Below are 16,412 nucleotides of genomic sequence, written 5' to 3' on the forward strand. Positions count from 1 at the left end.
CAGTTGTAGAACCACTGCAGTAGAGCAGTTCTGTTATTCCGCACATTTTCTTTGCACACAAGCTCCCCTCACTTCACCTCCATACCTTGGTAATCACTTATTTGCTGTCTTTATAGTTTTCCATTTTCTGTAACTTAAAGTGAATCCGTGTTTTTGGCCTGACTTTTTTCAGTTAGCATGATTTTGCAACTCATCCATGTTACTTGAATCCTTGGTTTATTTTTTGTTCTTGAGTAGTATTCCATTGTATACATGGACTTTTGGGTTGTCATCTTAACTATTTTGAATAAAGTTTCTGTGAACATTTGTGTAAAAAGTCTTTGTGAAGATGTATTTTCATTTCTTTTGAATAATGCCTAGTAGTGGAATTGCTGAGTCTTAGGGTGTTCTAACAGTATAGGAACTACCAAACTATTTGCCAAAGACCTTACCATTTTAAAGTTTCTCTTAGTTTCCTGATATTCCCGAAAGGATGATGTTTTTTAAACATATTTCCTTGGGATTACACATAATTTAACTATTAAGCAGTGTGTCATAAAGTTACCATCTGCATCATACCTTAAGGTATTGCTTATGTTTAGAGTGTTAATGTATGCTAAGGGTGCTTATTAAAATGCAGATCCTTGGGTCTTAGTACTAAAGATTCTGAATCAGTAAAGTTGGAGAGCCATATGGTAATACAGCACTTAGTTTTTTCTAAAAGCATAGTTTTCATTAATATATTAGGTTAGTGTTCATTGAGCTGTTGTTTTTGGTTCTTCCTCTGCATTCACATGTATTGTTTTTATTTTTTTTTTAAGTTTTTTAAAGAAGATTTATTTATTTATTAGAGAAAGAGAGATCGTGCACACATGCACAGCGGATGGTGCAGAGGGAGAGACCTCCATCTCACGATTCTGAGATCATGACTTGAGCTGAAATCAGGAGTCAGATGCTTAACTGACTGAGCCACCAAGTGCCGCTTGTTTTAAGTGGGCCCCATGCCCAGTGTGGGGCTTGAACTCATGGCCCTGAAATCAAGACCTGAGCTGAGATCAAGAGTCAGATGCCCTTTTTTTTTTGTTTGGTTTGGTTTGGTTTAAGATTCTGTTTATTTATTTGACAGCTAGAGAGGGAACACAAGCAGGGGGAGTGGGAGAGGGAGAAGCAGGCTTCCCGCAAGCTGAGAGCGAGATGTGGGGCTTGATCCCAGGACACTGGAATCATGACCTGAGCCTAAGGCAGATGCCTAATGACTGAGCCGCTCACTTTCATTATGTTACCTATTTTTTCCTTTACTTGGGGATCGGCTAAGATTTATCTGCTCCCCTTTCTTTGGTTGCCACCTAGTGGTAACAGATAGGAACCATCAGAAGTTTTGCCGATGAACTGAATTCGTAGGAGGTGGACAGTGCCCTTCTAAAGAAGGAGGGATGGAAACCAAAGATAAGTTTGGTTTGTGTTTGTGACTAACCAGATGCTCAAATGTGTATGCTTCCTATATGAATGCTCTTTATTCTCATGACTTGGAAATACAGTTTATTTGTATTTACTTGGGAAATTATTTGTAAGAAAATAATTTTCTTACAAATTATTGTAACTTTGTAACAGGGCCTATAACTTTTTTTTTTTTTTAAGATTTATTTATTTTAGAGAGAGAGTGATATGGGCAGGGGTGAGGGGCAGAAGGAGAGGAATGAGAAACACAAGCAGACTTCCTACTGAGCGTGGGGCTTAGTCTTATCACCCTGCGGTCACAACCTGAACTGAAAGCAAGAGTCAGACACTCAAATAACTGCGCCACCCAGATGCCCCTAGAGCCTATAACTTTTTAATCTTTGTCTAAACTACCAACTCAATTATTTGTACTAGGAAATGGGCAGGTGTCTTCCTAGTTCTCTTATTTTTAAAAAGATTTTTTTTTTTAAGATTTTATTTGTTTATTGTCAGAGAGCAAGCACAAGCAGGCAGAGTGGCAGGCAGAGGCAGAGAGAGAAGCAGGCTCCCTGCCGAGCAAGGGGCCTGATGTGGGACTCGATCCCAGGATCCTGGGACCATGATATGAGCCGAAGGCAGCGGCTTAACCATCTGAGCCACCCAGGTGTCCCTAAAGATTTTTTTTTTTATGTGTTCGACAGAGCAAGAGAGCACAAGCAGGGGGAGCAATAGAAGGAGAGGGAGAAGCAGGCTCCCCGCCAAGCAGGGAGTCCTATGCAAGGCTTAATCCCAGGACCTTGGGATCATGACCTGAACCGGGGGCAGATGCTTAACCATGTGAGCCCACCAGGCACCCCCCTAATTCCCTTATTTAATGAGATAAATCTTTCCAAACCATACCGTGAGTTACAGTTTTGAAGTGTATGAAGTTTTGATTCCATACATCTTTTATTATCGATTCTCTTGTTCTAGGCTTTTAGTTTGTTTTCTTTGACATGTTTTTTAGTTTTTTACTCGTGTTTTAAAAGATTTCATTTATTTGTTTGAGAGAAGGGGCAGGGGAAAAGAGGAGAGCCCCCAGTGCGGGACTCTATCACAGGATCATAACCTGAGTCAAAGGCAGGTGCCCAACTGAGTCACCTAGGCACCCCTACTCATATTAGTTTCAATGATTGTATTTTTGTTAAGATTCTTGACTTTTTGTGCTAGCTTGACAGGGAAAAAAAGATGTATTGTGAAGGAATATTGTATAACAAAACTTACTTGTGTAAGATCTGATTTTACTTTTACCTTATAGAAATGGTGGAATCAATGAAGAAAGTAGCAGGGATGGATGTGGAGTTGACAGTTGAAGAAAGAAACCTCCTATCTGTTGCATATAAAAATGTGATTGGAGCTAGAAGAGCTTCCTGGAGAATAATCAGCAGCATTGAACAGAAAGAAGAAAACAAGGGAGGAGAAGACAAACTAAAAATGATTCGGGAATATCGGCAAATGGTAAGATTATCATATCCTGGGCATCTTTAAAGAAAGATGCTTTCTTGGCATCTGGTTTTGGATATTTTATTTTAAAGTTCTATTTGTTTAATCTCTGCACCCAGTGTGGGGCTTGAACTCATGACCCCTAGATAGGAGTCACATGCTCTTTCTGACTAAGCCAGCCAAGTGCTCCAGGTTTTGGACATCTTTTTAAAGATTTATTTATTTATTTGAGAGTCAGAGTGCATGAGTCGGGTGAGGGGCAGAGAGGAAGGGAGAGGCTGGCTCACCACTGAGCAGAGTCTGTGACATGGGACTCCATCCCAGGATCCTGGGATCATGACCTGAGCTGAAGGCAGATGCTTAACCGACTGAACCACCCAGCCGCCCCGGTTTTGGACATTTTGGATCACAGCCTAGTGCACATGTGTTGTGTACATGTGTAATAACATTGTTCTATTTTAATGAATTTTCATTTTAACGTATCTGGATTATGGTAGGCCATACAGTATTTCAGGAAAGAGGTGTGAAGAATTTTTCTCTGGAAGCTGTAGAGGGTGTTTAGTTTTCAACACCACACAAGTAGAGAACTATTTTTTTTTAAGATTTTATTTATTTATTTGACAAAGATCATAAGTAGGCAGAGACAGGCGGAGGGGGGGAGCAGGCTCACTACTGAGCAGAAACTCCATTTATTAATTATCTCTACCTCTGTTAGACACTGTTTTGAGTGGAGAGATATTTATTAGTACATGTAATTGTGCATGGTAGGGTATTTATTTAAATGACCCTGTAAAGACTAGGTTATTGTTCTGCTTGATAGATGGGAAAACTAAGGTTCTGAGTGATTAACATACCTGGGGTCGCATAGAAGGATATCAATGTGTCCGTTAACCTCAGATATGTTGGAACAAGAATATGGATTGTAAGTAGAAAAGGTTTGTGTCTTCAGCAGGAATGGGATTTGGACTAAGTAGGAAAGGAAGCAGGAAGTAAAGAGAGGGACTGATAAATTGGGGGAAGATGAAAGATTCAAGTGGCTGGGTGTCTTGATGTGTCCCTAAGTAGGAATAACAGGAATAAAGGAAGTAAAAAGGAAGTTACAGTCCAGTGGTGAAATAATTTAAGACTTCTTGGATAAAGCAACGCAGTTAGGGATATTGACAAAAAAGGTCATGTAGTTGAGGTCAAGGAACTCTGTTGAAAGGAACATGGGTGTGATACCTTGGTCTGATACTAGGAATTGGTGAGGTAGGCTATGAATATGGATGAAAGGCATTTAGAGATCCACTGATGACAGAGCCTTAGAAATTGGAATGTAGAGGATGAGCTTCCACGGGGGAGCCATTTGGAATAATAGCAGCCAGTCATAGTGGGGAGCTAGGAGAATTCAGAAGGTGTCTTAGTCCTACAGTAATTGCCACTTGAAAAGCCACAGGGAGGTAGTTTATTCAGGAAAGAGCTAGTTTAACCTAGCACCAGAATGAGATTAGGAGAAGAGAGAGTGGGGGAATTCTTTACAATGGAAAGAAAGTTCCAGAGGGCGTAAGAAGAACTTGGGACGGTTCAGCAGTGTTACTGTGTATTAATGGAAAATAGAGAACAAGATGTGTATGTGTGTTGGGTGGTGGTATGCGTTTTAAGTGTGATAAATTTTAGGTAAGTAGCAATATTTACTTGTAGTATACAGATTTTGGTGCCATAACTGCTGTGGATCTCAGCCACTAAAGTGATTGCCTATTGAGCATAGTAGTGGTTAGGAATGTGAACATTGGAGGCAGATTGCCTGGGTTTGAATTTTTATTCCATCCCTTAAAAAATGTGACCTTAGGCTCTATAGCCTTTCTGGGTTCAAATCCTAGCTCTCCCTCTTGAAGGTCTTTAAATTGGTGATTTTTGGCCAAATACCATATTCTTTGTTTCTCCATGTACATGATAGTTTCTACCTTATATGCTAATTAATAGAAGTGTGCAGCTCTCAGTAAGTAGTAATTAGTGTTACTTTCAGGTTTGTAGCTGAATCATGAGGTTGTTGGTATGGGTTTTGTTTTGTTTTTAGGGTTTTAATTTTAAGTAGTAATCTCTCCACTCAACGTGAGGTCAAGAGTCAACATGCTACACCAGCTGAGCCAGCCAGGTGCCCCGTATGGTGGTGGTGGTTGGTTGGTTGGTTGGTTGGTTGGTTGTTTTAAAGCACTAAACTAACCGCATGCAGAAGGAGGATAATTTCTATAGCCTGGAGGCAACTATACTTTGCTTTTTAAAATCAAGAGTGGGGAAGAAGGTTTGATAAAGAAATGTATTATGTTTACTATGACTCTTTCTAAAAACTAGAGGGAGAATATGTCATAGTTTATGCAGTTTCTTAGACTTAAACAATTTTTGACTTTTTTTTCAGGTTGAGACTGAGCTAAAGTTAATCTGTTGTGACATTCTGGATGTACTGGACAAACACCTCATTCCAGCAGCTAACACTGGCGAGTCCAAGGTTTTCTATTATAAAATGTAGGTTCTATACTAGAAGGGAAAATGTCAGATTAAATGTTGGCCCCCTTGGAATTACTACTTCTTCTGTGTTAGGTGTTCAACTTTTATTTAAGAATAGTTGTTTAATGTTAGGAGGATAGTTACATGGGAGGGATGATTTTTAAAACTTAATTTTTGAGTGCTCATTTGCATATTCACTGCTAATGAACAATTATTGTTGCACTTAAGATGGTTAGACTATTTAGTGTAAGAGTACTAGGTTTTATCTATTTGCCTTTTTTTTTTTTTTTTTTTTTAATTTATTTGTCAGAGAGAGAGGGAGTAGCAGAGAGAGCAGCAGGCAGAGCAGGCTCCTTGTTGAGCAAGTTCCGAAGAGGGACTCAATCCCAGGACCTTGGGATCATGACCCAAGCTGAAGGCAGCCACTTAACCAACTGAGCCACCTAGGTGTCCCTGTTTACATTTGTTTTTTGTGTAGAGTTACCCGCCAGCTGTAGCAATGTATTACAGAGTTCAGTTTTACCATTTTATGTCAAAGTTTTATTTCAAAATTAAGAAACTGCCATGCCATTTTTTTTTGGAACCACTTTTTTGTGTTTAATTTTAGCCAGCGAAAAACATACTGATTTTTGAGGCTTTGCAGTTAATTTCGCTAGGTTTTTGCTTATATTTGGTATTCTGAACTCTGAGGAGGAAAACTGAATAGATTAGTCAGTCTTTGCTGAAAGAGACTTTGTGAAATTATTGAAGTATCCATGTTAATTATTAAATATATTTCTGTCACATTTCACATTACAGACTACAAAATTTTAAGTTTACTTTCATTTAAAAAGTATTTTTCCTAATTCTGTTTGTTTTATTTTGTTTTGTTTTAGGAAAGGGGACTACCACAGGTATCTGGCTGAATTTGCCACAGGAAATGACAGGAAGGAGGCTGCGGAGAACAGCCTAGTGGCTTATAAAGCTGCTAGTGATATTGCAATGACAGAACTTCCACCAACGCATCCAATTCGCTTAGGTCTTGCTCTCAACTTTTCCGTATTCTACTATGAAATTCTTAATTCCCCCGACCGTGCCTGCAGGTAAGTCATGGAAGAGAAACAAAAGCTCTCACTGTGAAAGTGAAAAAAGTTACAAAAGAGACTTGTCTTGTTTCCTGGGATTGCCTTTGCAGCATTGGCCATGTAACAGAGAATTCTTTTAGCTCTTAATGAAACTGCTTTGGATGATTTTAAGACCAACCCTATCTCAGTTCACTAGGATAGCAGTTTTGGATTATGTTGACAGGGAAAATTTTTGTTGGTAGGTTGCATTTTAAACTTGTTAGTGGGAGAGTGGAATTACAATAGACTTTTTTTTAAATATTAGCTTTTAGTCTTTGTAGGCATGTTCACATAGTTAGGCTCTTAGTGTACGTATTTTATGTTTTCTATTTTAATATGAGCAGTTCTCCATCTTTGTATGTTGATTCCCCCATTTATATTTTAGGTTATTCCCAATTTTTTGATACAGATAGAAAATTTAAAGGATAGCTTTATGTACATAGCTTTTTACTTGAAAAAAAAATTATTGTAAACTATAACATGAGGTTTATCATTCTAACCCTTTCTAAAAAGGATTTATTATAGAATGAGTAAATGGGGGGACAGAGGGAGAGAATCTGGCAGACTCCCTGCTGAGCGTAGAGCTAGACGTGCGACTTGATCCCTGATCATGACCCTGATCATGACCTGAGCCGAAATAAAAAATCGGCTCAGTTGACAGAAATTGGCTTAACTGAGCCACCTAGGCACCCCTCATTCTAACCATTTTTAAGTTGTACAGTTGAATGGCATTGAATATACCCACAATATTGTGTAATTGCCACCATGAAGGTATTTCTAAAATTTTTTCATCACCTGAAACCAACTAACCACTACCCAGTAATTCTCTAGATCTCCCCACCCCTGCCCCCACTAATCTCTACTTTCTTTCTTTGTGAATTTGCCTATTTTAGTTTCCTCATATAATTGGAATAATGTGTATAGTCTTCCTGAGTATATAGGAGCCAGATACTCCATGAAAGAGATTTTCCTGATATGAGGTGGATTCATTTGAATGCAAACCATTATTTATTTATCTAAAAACATTCTAAATTCCTAGTTAAGTTTGTCCAAAGAGGTACAGGTCTTAACTGAAGAAGTTATAGCTATCTGTTCAGCTAATAGTATTGACTGGATCTTTCATTGTCATTCTCCAGTGTAGCTCTCCATCACTTTGATTTAAGTCTTCTCCATGCCTTTGCTCTTAAGCATTTGCTTAACTTAATTATTTTTTAAAGATTTTTATTTATTTTTTGACAGGACATAAGCAGGGTGAGCAGTAGAGGGAGAGGGAGAAGCAGGGTCCTCACTGAGCAGGGAGCCCAATGGGGGGATCGATCCCAAGACCCTGGGATCCTGACCTGAGCCAAAGGGAGACGCTTTAACCTACTGAGCCATCCAGGCGCCTCTGTGAATTTACTTTAATTTTTAGCATTCCATTCATGCTCTTCTCCTTCCCTTTTGGATGAGTTCGTATTTGACTTCCTGATTTGCTCATTCTCTAGGGTTTCTTAAGTACTTTCTCCAGAGTAGCACTTCATACTTGTTTTATAATAGTTTTGTGTATCAGTCAGTCCTCTATTCCTAGATATTCATTGTGGACTGAGAGTGTTTCTTTCCTTTCTTCTGTTTCTCCCCTAGTGTCCTGCATCACTTGGTGTACATCATGCACCATACATAGTAAATGTTGATTTTGTTTCTTTTAAATTCTAGTAAAATGGCTTATATAACCACATTTCTGTGGGTTCTATACCCTCCCCCTTTTTTTTGCTTCTGTTAGCATTAAAGTCTTTGGAATTAAACTGAGCTGTTCAACATTTCATCTTTTTACCTTAAAATTTTATTAAATAAGTGAGCTGTTGACTAGAACTTGGTAATACTTTTATTATGCATATATTTTGGTGGTGGTTCAGGATAGAATTTGGTCTGTGTATTGTTTACTGATAGGCTTGTCTAAAGCCTGGTAAGAAATGGTGCTCTAGGGTGCTTGGCTGGGTCACTTGGTAGAGTGTACAACTCTTGAACTTGAGGTCATGAGTTTGAGCTCCACATTGGGAGTGGGTTTTTTGTTTTTGTTTTTGTTTTTTTGTTTTTCTTTAAAAAGTAATAGTAGTAGTGGTGCTCCAAAAATTTTATTGCCTCCAAATTTGCTAGATTACAAAATTAAATAGTTTTCATAAGTTGTATCTGTTGTTCCTTTATTTCAGTATTTAAACCCAAGATACTCAGTGTCACTATTAACATACTACAGGATAACTTAAGAAAAAGATTGATTTCTAACATGTCATTTCTGTTTTTAAAGGGCTTATTTTTGTAATATATTTATGTATGTAAATACTTTTAGGTTGGCAAAAGCAGCTTTTGATGATGCAATTGCAGAACTGGATACGCTGAGTGAAGAAAGCTATAAGGACTCTACACTTATCATGCAGTTGTTACGTGATAATCTGACACTATGGACTTCAGACATGCAGGGTGATGGTAAGGAAACTTGGACGTTAAATGCATCTCTTTGAATTGTTGGGTCTTTTTACTTCTAGGATTTCCTTGGTATTTCTTCACATTAAGCTATAGTTTATACTCAGCCTACCCTCCAGACTATCAAATTTTAATACTGCCTTTACAGCAGATGATCTCAAAGTACAGTTTTCCGTTTGGGGCTGTACAATGATAATGTAAAAGACTTGTTTGGAAAGGGGACTCTTTTTTTAATATTTGAAGATTTAAAAAATTTTTGTCTCTAATGTTTGCTAAACTTAGTTTGCTTCTCTCACTGTTTTGGAAGTTGGAGGCAGGAACCATCTCATTTTATCTTTCTCAGATTAAATTTTAGGGATCTGCGTAATTGCATGTCATGATCACTGCTTTGGATGACTGGTATCCTCAGGTTAAAACTAGATGGTGTCAGTAAATATTTATGAATCAGCTTCTCTGTGGAAATCTTTAAAGGAAATTTTTCGTGTCTGGATTTTATAGAGCAAATGGAATGTCCTGCTCTTAGTCCTTATTTTTAAGAGGTCTGGTATAGGCCCTGTTGTTGTTGTTTATTTTTAAATATAAGTAGTATTTTACAAAACTTAGTCTTGTGATGGGGGTTAATATTTATTTTAAATGCCCAAATTTGTCATAATTGTTGATTTTTAAAAAAAAAAGATTGTATTTATTTATTTGACAAAGAGAGATCACGAGTAGGCAGAGAGGCAGGCAAACAGAGAGGGGGAAGCAGGCTCCCCGCTGAGAAGAGAGCCAGATTCAGGGCTCGATCCCAGGACCCTGAGATCATGACCCGAGCCGAAGGTAGAGGCTTAACCCACTGAACCACCCAGGTGCCCCCATAATTGTTGATTTTTTAAAGGAGATTTTATGCTGCTTATTGCAGAGAATCCTTTTTATCCATGATAGAACATTGAAGAGTGACATGACCATTTTATGAGCTAGCTTTACAGTTGGTGGTGGTGGTATGGGAAGTGGAAACAAAAAGTTTGTCAATTTTAGTTGCAGATCCTTTGAGTGTTTTGGTTTTTTTTTTTTTTTTAAAGATTTTATTTATTTATTTGACAGAGATCACAAGTAGGCAGAGAGAGAGTGGGAAGCAGGCTCCCTGCCGAACAGAGAGCCTGATGCGGGGCTCGATCCCAGGACCCTGGGATCATGACCTGAGCTGAAGGCAGAGGCTTTAACTCACTGAGCCACCCAGGCACCCCCCCTTTAAGAATGTATTACCCAGACTGGAGCATATGTTGCATTGCTTGAGGCTAGCTATGTGTATTGGTTAAGCCAGCATGCTGGACTGTCCTTGGAAGCATTATATTTCTTTTTCTTTTTCTTTTTTTTTTTTTTAAGATTTTATTTATTTATTTGACAGAGATCACAAGTAGGCAGAGAGGCAGGCATAGAGAGAGGGGAAGGGAAGCAGGCTCCCTGCTGAGCAGAGAGCCCGATGCGGGGCTCGATCCCAGGACCCCGAGACCATGACCTGAGCCGGAGGCAGAGGCTTTAACCCACTGAGCCACCCAGGCACCCCGGAAGCATTATATTTCTTAAATGTACATCTGAAAATGGGTTTTCTGGGCATGTATATTTCAAGTTTCCTTACTCTGGAAGGATAGAGTCAGATTTTAGACTTCTTTAGGTACTGAAGTGAGAATTAGGTGACTCAGCTTTAAATCTAACTAGCTTTATGAAATATTTAGATACCTGACTAGGGTTGGCTTAAGATATATGGCATATGAGACCTACTTGCACACTTACTGAACAAAGCCAGATGGAGACACAGATTACTTTCCAACACAGCACTTCAGGAAACCACTGCCAGTCTGTGGGACTGAAAACCAATTTACTATCTGAACTAATGAGTTGAGGTTCCTTCCAGCTTTAACATTCTGTTGTATTCTAAACAATAACTACTTAGAAGAATGGCCAAACAGCTATGGACTCTTCATAGTCACCCTCAGCTCAGAGATGATTAATATCTCTCTGCCTGTTTGAGGGAATAAAAGAAAACATGTGGAGAGTTTGGTAAGCGGTATGACCTAAAGTAAGGTTTATACCCCTTTGACCTCTGTGGGCATTTTTCTGAGGGTGAAATAACAAAGATGATGACCTGGGTTGCAACCCTGCCTTTTTTTTTTTTTTTTTTTTTTTTTTTTTAAAGGACAGTTCATTCCAATTTTTTTAACTAAGCTTGCTAGATAATTAAATGGAAATATATTTTTATATTTTCTTCTTTTTTAAAATTTTGTTTATTTATTTAATAGAGATCACAAGTAGGCAAAGAGGCAGGCAGAGAGAGGCGGGTGGGGGGCGGGGAGCAGGCTCCCCGCTGAGCAGAGAGCCCGATGCGGGGCTCGATCCCAGGACTCTGGGTTCATGACCTGAGCTGAAGGCAGAGGCTTAACCCACTGAGCCACCCAGGTGCCCCTATTTTTATATTTTCTAATGCTATTCTTACTTATCACTGGTAACCAGTAAAGTAAACTATATGTCATTTTGTTTTTACATAGAGCCGAAGATTGTTGGTTTTGTTTGTTTGTTTGTTTGTTTGTTTGTTTTTTGGTTATCAAACATTTTATGAAATAGATTGCCTTCTGCAATAGGATATTTTCTTGAAACTACTTTACATAGTTGCAAAGGTTCTTTGTACCAGGGATGTTTTATTACATAGATTTTTCTTTAGTCCTAAGATAGTTTTATTTAAATCTAGTAAAATCCACTTGCTTTAGTTCTTACCACTGTAATGGACCGTTTATTAAATTTGGTTGAAACAGACTAATTTTCATTTAAGAGCTTTGGCGATAAAATATTTGAAATAATGAAACAAGTTTAACAGTGAAAAATTCCAAGTAGTCTTTGGACATTTTGGTAATTTTGGTAAAATTAACAAATTATCTGAATTTACAAATTGTTGTGGGTACTAGTCATTTATTCGCCATTTTCCCTAAAAAGTATAGTATTACATGTTTTATTAACTTTGGTTTTGTGACTTAGAATCTGTGCAAAATTGCAGTCATGGAATTGGCAGTTTCCCAGGATATTGGATTTAGTTGAGCATTATTTAGTTTTCTCCTTTTTAAATTTTATTATGGAAAATGGTGTTTAAAAAAACACTTGAATTAAGGGTTTCTAAAGGAAGAAATGTGTATGCAATTCCCGAGCTTTTACTGAGATGTTTTCATGTTTGTTTTATTTTAAACTGCAGAATATGTTCACTTTTGTCTGTGTTGGAACATCTTTATAAACATTACCACTTTTTCTCATCAGGTGATTTCAGTCCTTTTCTCTTAACCTGTTTTCAGAGGACTATTTCATAAACAAGTCCATAGAAAGGAAATGTGTGTTCTCTTCCTGTCCCCTTCTTCCCCCCCAAATCAGGAAACAGTGGGCAAAGAAATACCTGTCCAAAGAAACGCCCCCTCCTTCTGTATACCTTTTAAGAGGATATTATTTCATCCTTTTAAAGGTAAAAGAAATAGATACTTTGTAGAGTGAAGTGTATACAAAGTAAAAAGACCCGAATCTGACTCTCCTAAATCATTGATGTTTTCTTTCGTCCTGCTCTCTCGGTTTGTTTTTCTTGTAATGTTGCTTTCATATGATTGTTCTCCCTCCCTTTTTCCTTGCAATATAGATTCCTAAAGGATAATCCAACTCTTCCTTTCCTAAAAACTCTACTTTGTAAGTCATTATCATGGCACAGCGAATTCTGCTTTTTCGTTTTGGTTCTTCACTAATCATGCCTGCATATACCATCATCCCTTTTGCTTACAAAACTGCCTGTTCTACATTCTAGGATGTGAAACCTTCCAAGACATTTATGATCTGCTACCTCTGTCTACCTCTGGTTGGGTGTGACTCATCTGACAGTATTCTATGCCAAAGTTACTTGGAACTTTTGGCAAATCTAATGGTTGCTTATAAGTGAATTAGAGTGTGCTCTGTTGTTTGTTAACCATATTTTGGCAGTGTATTGCTGTTAAAAATGAGCGTGAATGTTCATTTCCTGAGTTTGAATACATTATTTTGGGAATCATTGGGTGGTGCATCATTTCTTTCCTCTGTAAATGGTTTTTTTGGTCTGTCTTTGCATGTCTTTTTCTATATATATGAGTCAAAACTCTTTATGTGCCTTAAGAACTTTTTTTTTTAAGATTTTATTTATTTGACACAGAGATCACAAATAGGCAGACAGGCAGGCGGGGGGGCGGGGGGGAAGCAGGCTCCCTGCTGAGCAGAGAGCCCGATGCGGGGCCCAATCCCAAGACCCTGAGATCATGACCTGAGCCAAAGGCAGAGGCCTAACCCACTGAGCTACCTGGGCACCCCACCTTAAGAACTTTTTAAAAAGAGTCACGTTTCAGTATCAAACATTTTGGTCAGAGAAGAAAATTTAAAGTGTCTAAAAATATGCTTACCTAATCCTCGTTGCCGTAACAGCATTGTTTTATCATATCAAGGTCTTTCAGGCTGCTTAAAAAGCACTCCTCAGATTAAATGCTTTATGTTGGTAGGCACCCAGTCTTAGTGTCATTTGTCCATCCTAATTAACAAGCGTATCAATGGATGGATTGTCTGAACCGAAATGATTGTTGGATTAGTTAACTGTTTATTTTGATTCACACTGTTAACTATGTAGGAATTGTAGTGATTTGTTAAAGCACAAAAGAATGTAACTTTTAGCTCTTTGGTTATTTTTTAGCAAAAGCCTGCATGCTTTTTTTATTATGGCTGACTTATTTAATGCTTTTTAATAGGTAGATGATTCTCCAGTGAATAGGCTGGCTTTGTGTTGCATGTCATAGTACAGCTCAAATTCCTCAGGCCAATCATCATGTTTTAAGGGAAAAGAAAAACCGGCATGAGAGAACTGGTCCAAATGCCCTTCTTTAATAACCTCAGCGGTCTGGTTTACTTTGAGCATGCTGTTTCACTCTGGAGTAAGAAACTTGGTGTTTGGTGTGACTGGCTAAGATACAAAATGTAAACTCACTTAAAAAAGCAGAACCCTCCCTCTAAAATTGTAGAACTTCTTTGGAGCATCTTACTGCTCATTTCTCTACTGAAGCATTTCACATGGAGCTTGTGGGTAGATTTTACCAAAAAAACCCTAATAATAAGTACCCTTGATTCTTAAAGAGGTGAGGTTATTGAGAAAGAGTATTTTGACCCCAGATACACATGAAAGCTTGAAAATCATTTAACAATATGGTTACCTTGGCTGTCTACTTTTAAGAGCTTATTTAGCATAAAAATAGTTTTACTGTGCATTGGTTTTTTTTTTTTTTTTTTTTTTTTTTATCCTATTGACCATTCAGGACCTTGATCCAGCAGCACTTCTTGGCTTAGGCATCTCAGGTGTCAAGGATGGTATAAGTCCTTTGGCTGTCTGTGTTTAATATCAGTTGTAGCAAATGTAAGGCATCTGTGCTTGGAATGATACCTTTCTTTGTTACTACAACAGTCTAATTTAGTCAGTGTAAAATAATTAACTCGTTCTTCTTTGCAGGTGAAGAGCAGAATAAAGAAGCGCTGCAGGATGTGGAAGATGAAAATCAGTGAGACATAAAAGCCAACAAGAGAAACCATCTCTGACTACCCCATTCCTTCCCATCCCACTCCCATTGGAAATTCCCCCATTGTCACTGAGAACCACCAAATCTGACTTTTACATTTGGTCTCAGAATTTAGGTTCCTGCCCTGTTTTTTTTTTTTTGTTTTTGTTTTTGTTTTGTTTTTTTTTTTTAAACAGTTTTCAAAAGTTCTTAAAGGCAAGAGTGAATTTCTGTGGATTTTACTGGTCCCAGCTTTTAGGTTCTTTAAGACACTAACAGGACTGCATAGAGGCTTTTTCAGCATTACTGTATTGTCTCCTGCCAGATGTGGCAAGATCACCATTAGAAATGGAAATTACATTTGAAATCCATTAGACTTCTAGGTGATGCAAGCATCCAAGAGAGAGGTTAATCGCACTATAGAGGCATTGTGGTATCATTTTTCCTTTTTCTAATTGTTTAAATTGAATTTTATACCAATGTTTAAAATTAATTGGGTGTTAGCTTGAAGTGGTTAAAGATTGTTTGGAGAGTTGTAATGGTTTTGCTGTAAAGTGTTTCAAACTCTGCTGAAACGTTGCTGAAAAGCATGGTGCTGGTAACAGTTCAACAATCCGTGGCTGCTCATTCTTGCCTACTTATACTCTCCCTCTAAAGCAGGTTAGCATTGAAGGTGGTATGGAAAAGCCTGCATGCGTGTTCAATTCTTTGTTTCTTCTCCTTCCCTTTCCCTTTGGGCCCCCCCCCCTCCTTCGCTCGCTCAACCTCTTTTGTTCAGTATGTGTAACTTGAAGCTAATTTGTACTACTGGATATCTGACTGGAGCCACAGATACAGAATCTGTATTGTTCTTACTGAAACACAGCATGGAATTAACATTAAACTTAAATAAAACAAACCTAAATTAAAAATGCCAAATATTATTGCGCCTCCATCCTTTATCTTTCTAAAATAAACTCTAGTCCAAACACATTGACAGTATTGTTTGCCTAAATGTGGAAAATTCCCCCCTCTTCTTCCACAAATCACTTGTGTTTCCCAAAGATGACACGTATTTTTAGAAAAACCTTTTTCTTTGCCGGTAACCTGGTTGTTGAAGAACACTGAGTAAGAACACTCAAGTCAATTCATTCCCAGTCTTGTCTTAACCAGGTAACAACACGGTGTTTATTTTAATCATTAAAGTACAAACTCATACTCACACAAGGTGTAATTATGTATCATTTTCTAGCATGGAATTTGGGTTGTACAACCAAATAAGGCTGAATGTGTCAGAATGATCTTCCTTAGGCTGAAGTAAAATTAACCCCCATTACCACTTCTAAAGGTCAGTGGCAGGAACAGAAAATAATTATATCCATTCTCAGTAGTACATGTACACACGGTAGAACTATGTAGCCACCCCCCTTACTAGAGACACTCATTGTTACATAGTTTTTTCAAGAAATAGTCTACATCAGTATGTATAGGTATTTATTCACCATAGACCATCCTGTATCAGGCATTTAGATCTAATTTGAGTGACTAATATGGATGGACTTCTGTTTTTTCATTTTTTTTTTTAAACCAGTTGACTCCTTTTGGACAGATTATTTCCAGACTTGCTATTATAAATTATGGTGCTGCATTAAACATCTTTGTAACTGTCTCCACTTAATTATTTGCATTTCTAGATGTCCTGTGGGAGAGAACATACTTTTCAACTGATAAATACTGCCCATTTCCTTCCAAAGGGGTGGTTCCACTTTTAGAGTGCCCCCCAGTCCCGTCACCAGTGTCTGAGAGTATCCGCTCTATCACCACACTTGAGTCATTGCTAAATGAGATCTTGACACCAAAAATATACCCTGGCTTAATTCTCAGTAGTGAAGACTTAGGAAATTAGCAGAAGAGTGATGTG

At 38.0% G+C, this 16,412-nt stretch overlaps 1 protein-coding gene across 1 annotated transcript in view; it reads left to right on the forward strand.

Moving 5' to 3' along the window:
* The window catches only part of LOC111151387 (tyrosine 3-monooxygenase/tryptophan 5-monooxygenase activation protein epsilon), a 56,547-nt gene extending 41,117 nt beyond the window's left edge, over positions 1 to 15,430 (forward strand). The window contains exons 2-6 of the mRNA XM_022509374.1: positions 2,714 to 2,913; positions 5,294 to 5,400; positions 6,258 to 6,464; positions 8,809 to 8,945; positions 14,467 to 15,430. Coding sequence (XP_022365082.1) covers positions 2,714 to 2,913; positions 5,294 to 5,400; positions 6,258 to 6,464; positions 8,809 to 8,945; positions 14,467 to 14,519 — 704 coding nt within the window. The 3' untranslated portion in view covers positions 14,520 to 15,430. The remainder of the gene's footprint in view (positions 1 to 2,713; positions 2,914 to 5,293; positions 5,401 to 6,257; positions 6,465 to 8,808; positions 8,946 to 14,466) is intronic.
* The last annotated feature ends 982 nt before the right edge of the window (positions 15,431 to 16,412 follow it).

Source organism: Enhydra lutris, unplaced genomic scaffold (genome assembly GCF_002288905.1).
Source record: "Enhydra lutris kenyoni isolate GAN:26980312 unplaced genomic scaffold, ASM228890v2 scaffoldscaffold26, whole genome shotgun sequence".
NCBI classification, from domain to species: Eukaryota; Metazoa; Chordata; class Mammalia; order Carnivora; family Mustelidae; genus Enhydra; species Enhydra lutris.